Source organism: Parasteatoda tepidariorum, chromosome 7, assembly GCF_043381705.1.
Source record: "Parasteatoda tepidariorum isolate YZ-2023 chromosome 7, CAS_Ptep_4.0, whole genome shotgun sequence".
NCBI lineage: Eukaryota > Metazoa > Arthropoda > Arachnida > Araneae > Theridiidae > Parasteatoda > Parasteatoda tepidariorum.
Genome location: NC_092210.1, coordinates 14,823,724 through 14,839,018, shown reverse-complemented (window position 1 = coordinate 14,839,018; position 15,295 = coordinate 14,823,724). Strand labels below are relative to the sequence as shown.

General features: G+C 30.1%; 2 protein-coding genes across 2 annotated transcripts in view; one reads left to right on the top strand and one right to left on the bottom strand.

Moving 5' to 3' along the window:
• Positions 1 to 7,489, bottom strand: part of LOC107455506 (SEC14-like protein 2) — a gene marked incomplete in the record, with an annotated part of 58,739 nt that extends 51,250 nt beyond the window's left edge. Inside the window, 1 exon segment of the mRNA XM_071183110.1 lies at positions 7,424 to 7,489. Within this exon segment, the coding sequence (XP_071039211.1) occupies positions 7,424 to 7,474 (51 nt within the window).
• Positions 7,490 to 11,042: 3,553 nt separating this feature from the next.
• The window catches only part of LOC107449332 (SEC14-like protein 2), a 29,031-nt gene continuing 24,778 nt past the window's right edge, over positions 11,043 to 15,295 (top strand). The window contains exons 1-2 of the mRNA XM_071183481.1: positions 11,043 to 11,226; positions 14,170 to 14,236. Coding sequence (XP_071039582.1) covers positions 14,186 to 14,236 — 51 coding nt within the window. The 5' untranslated portion in view covers positions 11,043 to 11,226; positions 14,170 to 14,185. The remainder of the gene's footprint in view (positions 11,227 to 14,169; positions 14,237 to 15,295) is intronic.

The following is a 15,295-nucleotide window of genomic DNA, read 5'->3' as shown; positions in this document are numbered from 1 at the left end:
CCACGGACAATGCGACGGATTTAAGGTTATGTCAAGGTACGTCTCTTGTGAATATCAATTGATTGTTAGGTTTTTTCCTTTGAAATTACATTATGACGCATTCACATACATTATTAATACAAATACATTTTCCAGGGCGAGACGATGAGGCAACCACAAGCACTTCCACTGACTCAAGAGGTCCATGAGGGAAAAGTGCACACTATTACCGTTATTACAGAGCACGGAAGCGAGCGGAGCAGGAAAAAGAGTCGTTGAATAGAACTAGTGATCCTTCTACGACTGCTGATTCTTCTACAATTAACGTCGCAGGTAACGAAGTTTAACTTCTTCCGAGCGAAGGGACTCCACGCACTATTTTCTTCTTCTTTTTTGTTAAAAAATCCTTATTTTCAGAGAAATTTATTTTTAGAGTTTGTATTTTTTGACACATACTTTTTTGTAGGTAATACTTTGCGACACTGTCTTTTTATGACATATAAGCACCTTTAGAAAGATATTTCATAAATGTTGAAAGGAAAATGTATCAAGTTGAGCGTCAAATAAGGTAAGCTGATCAAACGGTTCCAAAGGTATGGCGTAAAAAAAAGAAGACAAAATAGGAATGAATACTGGAACACGTTTAGATCATGCATCCCGTGTTTATAAAAAGGATTAATTCTGAAGTGGAGTAATTTTATCAATGATTTTCATTTATATTATTATGTATCACTATATCCTTATCATTTATTGTAAAGTTATTATGCAAGGCTAAATTTGTTAAATGTCCTCCGCGTTTGAAAACATATAGTTATGGTGAATTTGGTTAGCTTGATTTCGGGGAATCATTAAATGTTTTGAAAAATTCTATTAATTTAGATAGCTCAGGGGATAGAGCCCTTATCTCTCAATGAGGCGACGGCTGGCCGATACGAATTCCGCATCCGACATTCCTCAGCGATAGTCGGATTATTGGTTAGGATCCCTTTGTCGTTAGGCTAGCCATGGGAGGTTTTCTCGGTTTTCCTCTCCATGGAACGCCCAAGTACCGGTTAGTCTCATCAAAAAGTTCGCCCCGAAAGCAAAATTTCTCCCAATAATCTATCCAGGAGTTCCCTTGTCTTCAGGATTGGGTTCAAAATTACAAGGCTATGGAGTTGAACATTGATAGTCAAAAATTGGGTCAGCCGTTCAAAGACGGTTATAAAATAAAACTGATATCATGATCTTTCTAGTATCCCATTCTTTCCCAATATATCGCAATCTGTTTTATTCTATTTTCAAAACCTATTTTCGCTCTATAGTTTTATTTATTGCAACATGTAAATGACTAATTTTCGACATTTAACTACTGGTGAGTGACTGTGAAATGAGGAATTATGAGTGGGGATTATTATCCCCTTCCTTCTCGCTCCCGTGAAATTTCCGGGCTTGAGTGTTTCGTAGTAACGCGCTAATAAGAATAAAACTAATTCATTTATTTTGCCCGGAAAATTTTTCTTCTTCTCATTTTACGCACCAGGTGGCAGTACCAGGATATTTTTAAGGTAATTGTTGATAGTTAGTTTATTTTAAATTAGATGTTAGCACTAATCAAATACGTGTATTTGGCAAATTAGGCATTTTTATGACTGTTTTCTTGAAAATTAACCGATCGTTAAGGGGTTAAACATTATGTAGATAATTTCTATATGGCTACCATGAGGAAAAAAAAAGTGAGAATTAGAACTTACTTTTCTCAGCATAGCTTCTGCGTTTTTTAAGTTGAAATTCCGCGCTGCAAATAAATAAAGTAATGCATTAAAGTTTTGTAATAAAATAAATGCATAATTTAAAAAAAAAAAACGTTTTACATTGTGCGTAAATTTAGAAAATTAATACCTGCAAAGGTATAAAGGGTCTTAAAATTTCATTGTCAAATGATGACTGGACCATAAGTCAAGTATTCTACACTGTAAAAAATTTGGTAAACAGCGGGTATGGGATAAATCTAATCAGTGCTACTTCTACACAGTAAAAAATGTGGGGTAAACAGCGCTATTTCTACACAGTAAGAAAATGTGGGGTAATATCTATCTTAATCCGGTATTGAAAAACTCTAAAAATTGTGCAAATGATTATTTCATTTCAAGCTAATACGGAATTGAGCATTCATGCACACTTTAATGGGTGTAGTTAAATCTTATCAGCAATAATTGATAAGGCTAACACCAAGCTCAGATGCATTCATTCCATTCATGAATTATTTTTTTCCAAATTTGGTGTACATATGGAAACTGACAGATGACTAAGACAGATTACTTACAATTGAGTAGGTGAAACTTTTATTTCTTCATAAAACTCTTAAACATTAGTGAAGGGTATGACGAGCTGTAGCATTGAGCCTTCAAAGAGCATCATTGCGAGGTAAGCCATGAAGCGGCACTCACCTTTAATAAACAGTGTTGGATATACCCGGAGGTGGCTTTTAATCTTAACACTAAAGTAGGGTATACCAGGCAGTGGTACTTTACTTTAAAAAAATATCAGTGTAGGGTAAACCAGCAATGTCCCTCCGAAGTGCCCCTTTATTAATTCAGTTATTAAAAATATTAAACAGCGATTATTAATAATAGCCGTATTCCATGCATTAATAATTTCCTTTATCTTTTGTAAGAAAAAACACAACTAAAAGAAATCAACTATTAAAATTAAAAGTAACTATTGCGCTGGTGGATCGTTTATTGGGATAATACCTTAACTTCTTTAAGATAAAGAAAAACATTGATCTGAAACAATAAATTATTTAAAGAAAAAATAAATAAAGAAATGGAAAAAAATTATAATTTAGTTTAATGGGATTGTTAAAGATCTGAAAGACAGTTTAATCAAGTAAATGAGTACTTACGTTAAAATATTAAAGTTAGTCTTTACATTTCACATTTAAATGGTAATTAGCAAGGATTTTAACGCTCCAACCGGCTTTATTTTACTTTTTTTAAGCCTAAATGGAAGATATTTTACCATTAAACACTTTTCTTAAGATTAGGACCCAGGAATTGAAACTTTATGATGATGTATTAAATGTATATAATCAAATAAATAATTTATGTATGTTTGGAGCATTAATCTACTGTCGCCAACAAACCTCTCTTGTTCTACTTATCGGTTATAAGGACCATGCGATCCAGGAGTTCCCTTGTCTTCTGGATTGGGTTCAAAATTACTAGGCTATAGAGTTGAACAATAACAGTCGTAAATCCAAAAAATTGAGTCGGCTGCTTAACGTCGGTTATAAAATAAAATAAAGTTTGCGAATCCAAAATTCGATTAAAATTAAAGGATAAATAATTATTATTTTTTAATAATTGGCCTTAAAATGCTTTAGTATTCGACTAAAATAAATTTAAAAGATTTGAAATTAAAATGCCGTTTGGATGAATAAAAACAAGCATAGTTCAGTTTAAAATTACCACTGATCATTGATTATTTAATTTCGATAACTTATGTTAGCATGCTAATTTGTTTTTAGCAAGCTTTTTCTTCTACAGTTAAACTATGAGTAAAGCAATCTCTACGAATATTTAGATTTTCCCAGTGGTTGCATCTATTTCCATTTTTTAAAAAATATTTATGTAAAAATGTTGTTTCCAGGACAGGAAATTATAGCAATGGTTTTAATCAATGAAATTTTATATTTTCGATATTGAGCCCGAATTACACGACGCCAGGAACAGGTAGGTGATTATTTACAAATCAACATTCGAAAATTTACGACCTGCAGAAAAAAAAAAACACTAATCAAATCGATGCCTCCGTCGTCGAGATCTTAGCGAAAATGCTTACAGACTTTTGATTCTCTTTTTTAGAGATATAAAAATAAATTACAAGTATATTTTTTTCCATTAAAATACTTAACTTACCTACCTTTTAAAAATCGATAGAACAAGGCNTACGAGGGTTGTAAATTAAATAGTGGCAACTTAATCTTGAAACTCTCAGAAGGGTGGGCATGCACAAATTGGATATGGGAGCGGTGAGGTGGCGCTGTTGTCGATGTGTAGAGTGCAAAAAACAGTCGATTTGCTTAGAAGGGTAGTTGTTGCGTAGCGTTAAAAGGAGGAGTTTCGTTTCCATCGCTCTAAAGCATGCTGTGAAAAGGCTTAATGACGAAAAAAAACGAGATGCTTGAACCCATCGTGCTACTGTCCTAATCGGTAAAACATTTGCTCCACAGGCTTCCACTAATAATCTATAGCATTCTGTTGCATTTTTGCCACGGGCAACCTCGATTGTAAGCCACGACCGCTGATCACCCTTTGAAAACATGCTTTAGAGCGATGGGAAAGAAACTCCTCACTTTAACGCCACACAACAGCTACCCTTCTAAGCAAATCGACTTTTTTTTGCGACTTTTTTTTAGAGAGAGAGAGAGAGAGAGAGAGAATTAAAATGGTAGAAAAGATATAATTTTAAAGAAAAATTAAGAATTTAAGCTTTATAAAGTTTTGTTATTAATCGCTATTAATCAAATAAATAGAATTTAAGGAATTTGTAGTAATATTTATTTATCCAAAAAGCCAACAGATTTATTTATCCAAAACTTGATAGAAAACAATGTATTTCCAACAAATGTAATTTAATTCTCTGCAAAATAATTGAGTTTATTCAATATTAAAATTAATAAATGAATGCATTTACATAAAATTCGTTTATTTATCTGGATTAATATATTTGCTATGTGCAAATACAATTCGGGAAAATCCGTAGCTAATATGTTTTAACTAACCAACTATCCTTTCCAATATTCAATTAAATACTTAAGATTATTCAATAAATGTTACTAGTAATCCTCGAATTAAAATGTTATGATCAAAATCCTATCTTACATTAATTATAAACTTTGAATTATCCAGTACAATATTATAAACTTGCGAATTTCAAGAATTGCAAAAGTATTTAAACAAAAACTTAGTAATTCATGCTCGCTAAATGAAATTGTGTTAAGTTTCCGTTCTTTGTAAGATATGCTTCATTTTAAAGGTATTTAATTTTTCTTACTAGCCCTTGTCCTTAACATGACATAATAAAAAATTTAAAATTATAATTATATTTTAATTTTAATCTTGAACAAAAATAACTTCTAACAAATCCAAATGTTTCAGTAAACAAGCCTTATAGTAAATAAGTCAAAATTGCTTGTGTTCTTAAAGGACAATTTTAAGGCTTGTTGATTGATATCAAAAGTAAACTATCAATAGCTGATATATATTTTGTTGATAACACGAAAAATTCCAACTTATCATGCATATACTTCAGTAGTAGACATGTGGCGGATTCATGGACAATAACATAGATTTGCTTTAATTTTTATCAGTACAGGCTAATAAATGTAATTTTCACTTTGAAGACCACATGTTCTCGTTCGTCATTAACATGTTCTTTTTATCCATAAAATGTTAAAAAAAATTCAAAAATAAAATAAAATACAAACTTTGAAGCTCTATTAACAGCGCATAAATTTACATTTAAAGAATGATTGATGTTTTTTTATTTTTTTATTTTTTATTTTTTAAAAGATAATTTTACGTTTCAAATTTACGAAATTTGTAGAATCGCATCCTAATATTGCATAAAAAATTTTTTTTTGGCTTTAGTATCTATTGACCATTGGCCTCCGGAATGCCTGAATTGCTACTCTCTTATCGTTACACAGTGGACACCTGCGTCTCAGGGTTTAAGAGCGAATACAAAGTCTGGTTCACTTCTTTGAAGAAACTCTCACCACGTCAAAGCTCCGATTTTCCCCTGTGACGTCACGGTAGCGCAAAGCTTGAACTTTTAATTCAAGAACGGAGTGTTCGGCCTAACGAGCTCTAACTAATATTGAAGCATTCCTTTATGTGACATATTCCAAGATATTCGCTGTTTTCTATAATGATTTTCCTCAGCTTTTTGTAGTGAATTACAAAAATTTAAAATTATCAACGAAATGCCAGTTTACGCGTTTGCAACTTGCAAAAATTCTGATAAAAACACAAAAGGAAAAATTTTTTTTTCCACGTGTTCCCTAAAGTAAATGAACAACTATTTAAAGAATGGCTTCAATGTTGCAAACGAAATAGCCCAGTTAGTATAAATTATGCACGAATATGCAGTAAGCGTTTCTTGAAAGAAGGTTATGAAGATGATATGAGAAATTGTTCACTTGAATTGCCGATTAGAATGATTTTAAAATCTACTGCAATACCGAGAGTAAAATTTTCTTTACAAACAAGTTTTTCTCGGCACAGCAATACGTTTATTTTGTCGTTAAAGAACTTTTATAAGAATTCGCCATCTAAATAAAAGCCGCCCCGTTACTTCAAAAAGAAAGACAGGCCAAAAAATTAGAAATTGGATAAAGTCAAAGAAAATAAAAACTTGAATGAAAAGTATAAATAATTAATAGTTAAAACTCTCCTGATTTCATAACATATTTTCTAATTTAGTTATTCTAAATATTTGATTTTCTTTAATTTATATTCTCTTAAATTTAAATATCTATAGGCAATTGTAAAATTTATATTAATATTATGAACCTTAATTATTATTTTGTTTCAGTAATTAGCGCTTAAGGTTGTTGTTTCATAATGATTAAGCATAAACAAATTGCCATTAACAGCATATTTTAAAATCAGGATTCTAAATTTAACCCAACTTTGAAAATTATTGTTATCGAACAATATGTAGCTGAAAAGTGTCGATATATGCTTTAATTTTCTTAATAATAAAAATTAAAACTGAAACTTTTAAAATAAAATATTTATCGTGTCATTTACGACAACTAGTAAAANAATCAGGATTCTAAATTTAACCCAACTTTAAAAATTATTGTTATCGAACAATATGTAGCTAAAATGTGTCGATATATGCTTTAATTTTCTTAATAATAAAAATTAAAACTGAAACTTTTAAAATAAAATATTTATCGTGTTATTTACGATAACTAGTAAAATATTTTTAATAGTTTAAAATGGTATTTTTTATTTATATTATGGACAAGAAAATTTTTTGAACTAAGTTTTTGAACGGAAATAATGTGTTAATTGTGTGAAGTTTGAATGCTAATATCAAGAAAAGTCAAACTTATTTGTCAGAGAGAATGGGGCATAGTTTTCATAATATCTTTGCTTGCGATCTCAGAGATCTGTGTACGGCGTGACGTCATGAGGAGGGAAATCGTAGCTTCAGCTCAAAAAGAGGAATGAGCCAGCCCATCACGGCGATGGAGCAGCGTCGCCACAACCCATTTGTAGATTATATTCACACAATCATACAGAAGAAAGAACATAGAACACAGAGAGAAGGTCCATGCCTACGGTGGGATTCGAACCCACAACCACTGGCTTCGTAGTCCAGTACTAGACCAGTGATTGGCATGGATAACGCAATAAAGTGACAAATAAAATCCCTTAGACCTTACTTCGTCGACCACTAGTACTTCTTCTACTGGAATGTCATCGAGCCAAGTCATCGTACCAAAAGCTACCTATTTGTTTCAAAATAATGTATTTAAATTATTATAGTGAATACAACATCTTGTACATAGTTCAAATTTAAGCAATGCAACTAGAGAAATATTTTTAGCAAGCAGTTTTAGTAAGTTTTAGTAGATATGTAGAAAATTCTGAAATCATGCTTCGTACTGTGTGTAGTTTATTTACCTATGATTAGTCTCAACTCCCAGTTATCTTCGGGACAACTCAGGGAATGTCAACATATAGGATAAAAAAGTAGTCTTAGTTTCTAAAAATTATTTAAAAAACCCTTCTATATTTTTAGAACAATTATTAAATATTGTCAGTTGTTAAAAATAATAAATTTAATGGGTAATTCCTAACGTGAAAAAAATTAAATAATGTATTAGGAATCCTATCAATTATTTGAGAATTGTTATCTTTATAAAAGCACTTTTGAAATAAATTTTGTAAATCTGCAGGGTGAAACGGAAGTTGTTCGGAATATAATTATTTTCTATGTACGACCATCTTTATAATTTTGCCTTCCAATTTACAAATTCCTGCAGTGTAAAAAAATAATATAATGTATAAAAAAATAATGTTAAAATTATCTGAGATATTTGTCGCTACAACTAACATTTTAAAAATTAATTTAACAAATTTTCAGCGCAAAACACATTTTATTTGGAAGCAATTACTTTTTGTAAATTTGCCTTCCAATTTACATTAAATTTGTAAATTTGTACGGTGTAAAAAATTAAATAGTGTGTTATATATCCAAACAATTATATGAGAATTATTATTTTTACAAAAGCCCTTTTGAAATGAAACGTGAAACGTGAGTTGTCTGGACTACTCACGTTTCTACGTACGGCCATCTTTATAATTTTGTCTTCCTACATTGGATTTGAAAATTTTTACTGTAAATAATGTAATATAATATATTAAGTATCTAAAAAAGTATCTGAGATATTTGTCGTTATAAGAAACACTTTAAAAAGCAATTTAGAAAACTTGCAAAGCAAAATTTATTTAATTTGGACGTAATTTCTTTCCACTTGCGTCCAATTTCATAATTTTGTTTCCATTTTACATTAAATTTGTAAATTCCTACTGTATAAAAATATATAACGTATTAAGTATGTAAAAAATTATCTGATACATTTATCGCGATGGGAAATGCTTTAAAAATTAATTTTACAAATATGCAGGGCAAAACGTATATTGTTCGGACATAATTAAAAAAATAATTTCTCACATGTGCTTCTCAAAATTTAAATTTTAGGAGCTAAATGTCTTCTTATAGTGCCCATTTTAAAACTGGTGCTATACTTTTTACATAGAAGTTATGAATTATCAAAAAATTACTGTTAAAAGTAGAGTATTTCCATTAAATTTGATTTTTAACTTTTAATTTGATGAAGGGACAAAAAAATAAAAAAAAGGCCAGGAGCAACGAATATTCTAGAAGGAAAAACTTTACAATAGACTTATTGATTTTTTAAAGCGTGGTAAGTTAATTCCTCGTAATGTTTTAAATTTTAAATAGTAATTTTGTATTCATTAATTAACTACACGCGTTGGTGAATTAATGCAAGTTTTATTGCTAAAGTAAATATAAATTGCTGGAAAGTAAATATAAATTGCAGGAAAAGAAAATATAAATTACTTATAGTTTCATAATTTTAAAATGATAACTAAATATCCTCTTCCTTAAGAGGACAAATGTACAGAAATACTTCGCAATAAAAAACCGGAAAACTGCTTTTAGTTTGCCTGTAATCAAATAAAACATACACTGAGAATAAGAATGGATGATAATAAATATTACAGGTAAATACCGTTAAATAAAGCATAAATAAATACTTTATCAATAAATATTAATACAACTTTCATAAATTTTAAACTAATGACCACCAGATATTTCCATATCTCCTTTGCTAATTAAGGAATCTATCACATGATTTTTCAGACAAATAAGAATGAGTCGATAGCAATAAGAAATGGTTTTAGGTCATTCATAGTTTTAAGTTTCATAGATAAATAGTTTCTTAGAAAATCAAAGAATTTTTTTTAGACAATCACACTAGTAGTTAGAATAAGAAAATTATTGCTAGAATAAATAATTTTTTTTCAAATATTACCTATCGAATATGAGACTGTATATTTTACTCTTTCCAAATCGAATATTTTATTTTATTAGAGTATTACAAGGAAGCGTGGAAAAAAAATCGTCATCAAACAGCTGTACTGTCAAACCATCCCATGGAATTGTATAATCATCGTGAGTATAGTATGAAACTTTTTTCAATCTAAGTAAATGAAATGAAAGTAAGTAAGTAAAAACGAACGAAGCGATAAAAAAAAAATGTTAAGATATTAATGTTTTTCTTCTTGAATGATTAAAAATATTTTTATTCAGAATTCCATTTTTTTAAAAAATCAATTTTCTCACCAAATATTTTTTTACTCTTTATTCTTGCTAGCTGAGCAACCGTTCTTAAAACGTGATAAAGTATCCGTAATATCAATGCATAGGTAGTAATTAAAACTACGGTATTTATTAATTTAATGTAATGTTCATAAATATATACAATTTATAAACAGATATCGACCAATTAAAAAGTTTAAGATAATTTAAATTTTTATTACTTTTTATTTGTTTCCTTTTCCTATGACTGTACAGTGCTCAAAAATAATAAATCACTCTGAATAACTTTTGATCTAATGATCGGATTTTCACGTATTAAGACTCAATGGTTTGAAGGGGTGACCACAAATATGCTAATTAGTTAGTGCAGACGATATTTTAAGTCACAAAATCAGACACAAAAACTTGCTTTCTTTTAATAAACATACCTTTTTCAGGTCTAGCTGTAAATATTTTCTGGAATGAGTTACCATCGAAAACCTGTATTTTCGAGAATGAATTAAAATGCCAAAAAAGTGTAAACTCGATTAGTTTTAATAAAAGAAATGAAGGAAAAGTATAATCTTTATTTCTTAGTGTCAATATATAAAATCAAATATACTTAAATTCACTCAAAAACCATAATTTAAGTTATTTAACTTAAGTCGCCGCTTTTTTTGTTGACTCGCCACATAACGAATGACAGCTAATTCTTTTCAGGTCTAGCTGAAAGTCTTTTTTTGGAATGAGTTACCATCGAAAACCTGTATTCTCGAGAGTGAATTAAAATGCCAAAAAGTGCAAACTCACTAACTCGATTAGTTTAAATAAAATAAATAATGGAAAGATATAATCTTTATATTGTCAATATAATCGTATTATTGTCAATATAATTAAATTTAATATACTTAATTTCACTTAAAAACCATAATTTAATTTATTTAGTTTATTAATTTGATTAATAAACTCTTTTTGCTGACCCGCCACATAGTTTTTTAATTTCATTGTATAAAAAAGAAGTTCTTGTATAAATGAGTCATTTTTTTTCCACCCAAGTCCTGCATGTCTCCTTCTTCTGATTTTATCTCTGACAGTCGGTTCCTTAAAATGCCACATTGCGATAATAGATAATACTAAAAAAGGACCTTAAGCGGATTATACGAAAAGTTTTGAATAGAGATGCTTAAAATATGTAAAATCAGGTGTAAGAGGCTTAGTTTTTGGTGGTAAGGGTACAGCGCGTGTACTAGCGATAAGACAGATCAGATAGCTAATTTACTATTATCTCCATATAGTTTTATGTTAAGAGGAGAAACAGCAGTAAAAGTGGACAGTATAAAGAATACATATGCAGTAGTAGGTGGCTATTTATTTTTCTCATTATGATACATCTGGTTCTGATACATTTTGTCCTGTTTTGACTTGTTTTAGTTGTTAAAGTTGTTTCTCATTGTTTCGATGTACTTTACATTTCTAATATATTTTAAATCAGAGTAAAATCATTTCCTAATTTTGCATTATATACGAACAGTTGCGGTGAGGTGGCTATTTTCATTTCTTTCTGAAACATCTGGTTCTGATATATTTTCTTTTGTTTTGATTTGTTCTAGTTCTTAAAGTTGTTTCTCATTGTTTATATGTACTTTACATTGCTAATATATTTTAAATTAGAGTGAAACGATTTCTTAGTTTTTCATTACATACGAACTCTTGCTGAGGGGTGGTTATTTTTTCTAAATTTTTGCTTTTTCACTAAAACACCTTGTTTTGACACATTTTGTTTTGTTCTAGTTTTAAAAGTTGTTGTTCTCTTTGTTGCTGTGTATTTTACATTACCAATATATAGTGAAAAATAGAACAAGATATTTTCCTAATTTTGCATAACATACAAACCATTGCTATAGGATAGCTATATTTCTTTATATATTTTTTTTCTGAAACATTTGGTTCTGATACATTTTGTTTTTTTCTGAATTTTGCTAGTTTTTAAAACTGTTATCTTCTGTAGTTGCCTTATACTTAACATTTATATTACATTTTTTATATTGTAAATATAAAAATACAGTCTACAATTTTTGCACAACAATTTACTGTTTCAAGTTGACAGTTGGAAGTAAATGATTTTTGGACGTTTTTTTTCCGGATACATTTATTTTTTATGCATTTTGTTCTGTTTTAATTAGCGTTATTATCGAAGCTGCTGTTTTGAAATTTTGCTGCATACTTTACATTTGCCATATTTTCGATAACAAAGAAAAATAATAAATAAAGTAGTCCTATTGCTGTTTGAATTCATTTTAAAATTGCCATTTTTTTCTTCTATTTCAGAAACATTTTGTTCTGATGCACTTTGTCCCCGATTTGATTTATTTTAGATTTGTTATCTTCTATTGTTGGTACATAATGCAGTTTCTGCACAATGTTCTGCATAATGTTTTGTATAATGTATAGGATTTACGTTATTAATTTAAGCAGTACAAATCTTTTTATAGTTCATTCCTTCAGTATAAAGATTTACTGCATTCAATATTACAGAGCATGGTAATATTGCTCACGGCCAACTCATAATAGTCAAAATTCATCACCATATAGTAATTTTCTCTGGTAGGACCTTTCTGGAAAAAAAATTACTTCCCAACTTTCGAACAGGTGTAAGACAGTATCTATATAAAAATTGTTCAGTATTGATGTAGTTTTTGTAAGAACCAAATATACCAATGCGGTACTTTGTACTTATATCAGTATATTTGATACCTATTACGTACCTTCCAACTTTTAGATATAGTTCGTTCACCAGGAGTTGGCACTTGGCTCCGCCTTCATCATGCGGTATCCGACGATACAAGTTCGCTATTTTTGGGAGGGGGATGTGAACAATCCTGTCCAAGGTTGCTATTTGGCGATCGTATGACAAAAATATTTATTTCGCATTCTTTATGTGCATTTTCTTAACATTAAATATGTCATAAATTATGATATTTCCCTCTTTTGAGGGAATAGTTTGTCCTTCTTGAGACATTTTACTGGGAAAACAGCAGTTTTAAAATTTAAAATATATTTAATTAGCTAGAGTAACTAAAGGTATAATAGCAGATGATAAAAGCGAAGTGACTGAAAAAAAAAGTCACTCTTTACATTTGGCGCGCATTAAGGGTTGTCTCAATTTCAAGCGCGAAGACGTCTTTCCTCTTACTCCCGCCCTGAAATGTGCCGCAATTCTAAATGTGATATAAATGCTTAACAATGCATTACTGCATGAAATCTCAGTTTTAAAACTAATTTAATTATGTAAATGATGCAAAATAAATAATTATTAAGAAGAATTTAACATTAACTTAAATATATATATATANTTAAATTACGGAAAGTTAAAGATATTTAATGTATGTATGTACAGTGCGACAAAAAAGAAAGAAAAAAGAAAAACCAGAAAAGAAAAACCCTGTGTAACTTTTGATCTAAGGATCAGATCTTCCCTTTCTAGAACTCATTCTTAATCATTCGAAGGGATGTGCTCAAATATGTTAATTAATTAGTGCAGATGATATTTAAAGTTACGAAATTAAACACTAAACTCACTTTCTCTGACCAAACATACCCTTCTTTCGACGCATTCGGATTTCTGACCCCCGAAATATAGGATGCAGCTGCAATCTGGGAAATATGGTACACAATAGTTTGGTCAGAAGAGCAGTCCTAAGTTTGGAATCATTTGAATACTGAAACGGCCACGAACGTTGCAGTGAGGATAAACTGTAAATTTTCTTATAGAATGTTTTTAAAAGCTAAGAAAGCGAAGGTCTCCATATGTGAACCACGGTAATGAATCAAGAGGATTATGAAATCTCAAAAAAAATTTATATAGTAGTATTGGTAAGTACTTTATTTATGTCGCATTAGAGCTGCACAATGGACTATTGGCGATGGTCTGGGTAGCGTTTTCATCATCCTTAGTTAACTGCGAGCAATATCATCACGGTAGGTTATACTAAATACAGTTTATATTTATTCAGATGGGATAAACTACAGAAACGTGTTTTGATTAATTTAAAAACAGGACGACACCGGAAAGAGCGACAAATAATAATAAATAAATAAATAATTGGAAATATTTTAGATTTATTATATTAACTTTAGTATTATTTGTGTCGGTATATGCCTTTCCATAGTGTATGATTTTGAAATCTTGTACAGTACTGATATTCTTAAATTTGGGTTGAAATTTTTAAAAATTGCAGCTTACATTTAATGTCACGAAAATTTTCACAGTTACTAATTGTCGACATTTTATTATTTCAGGATATATTTCTTAGCAATGATTGAAATTGAAGATGTAACAGAGTATGAAAGGAAAGCTATAGAGGAGGTACGGAGTAAAATTAAAAAGCACAATTTAGAAATTAAAATTGAAGAATAAAGAGATTTTGCAGCTCTACGTATCATCCTGCACTTTCACGTACTTACGTAACTGAGCATGTGTACCTGTAATGAGCATTCATCAGTGTCGTTTAAGTGCGCACTGTTAACATTGAAAAAGTAATAAAATAGTTAACGAGCATGAGCAGTTGTTTCAAAATTTACGTACAGGAGAGTGTGGGATTACACCTAAAACTGCTAATTCTTTCGATATATTTATTTGCATGCGAAATAACAAAATTGTGGATGCCTTGAGTAGGTAAACTTAAAACCAACATTTTGGATGCATTAAGTTTGTAAACTTAATGATCACATTTTTTATGCATTAAGTATGTAAATTTATACTTACAATTTATGTGAATTAAGTATGTAAACTTAATACTTACATTTTGGATGTATTAAGTAAACTTAATGCTTACATTTTTGATGCATTAAGTTTGTAAAATTACCACCATTTTGGATGCATTAAGTCAGGGCCGGATTTACGTATAAGCTAAATAAGCTGTAGCTTGGGGCCCCATGTGATGGCAAGGGCCCCCAGATCCAACTTTTTCCTTCTTTTTTTAAATATTAATTCGGAGCTGGAGCCCTCTGAAGCCTAAAATACATTTTTTTTCTTTTTTGCATTGACGAACGCTTTTCAAAATCTAATAGAAGTGTTTACAAGCATAAACGAGCAATAAAAAGGCCTTTTGACTGATGAAAATATCCTGTAGCTTTCGTAGCTACCAGTGATGGGAGTAGTCCATGGATCCTAAAAAGCGGTACTCCATGGAGTAGTCAAATAGCCGCCTCAATTTACACTGTGGGAAATGTTTTCAGCTTCTTTAAATTGCTGTGGGCTCTTTTGTCCACAGAAACACCCTTTTGTCTGATTTCTGGGCAAAAAATTTCTAGGGCTGTGGGAGAATCTTGTTTAGGGTCACTCTGTTTCGAGATTTCCGTTGTGTCTCATTGTCGTTAAAGAGCTTCTCGTTTAATTTTAACTTTTCTTTTTTGCAAAATATAT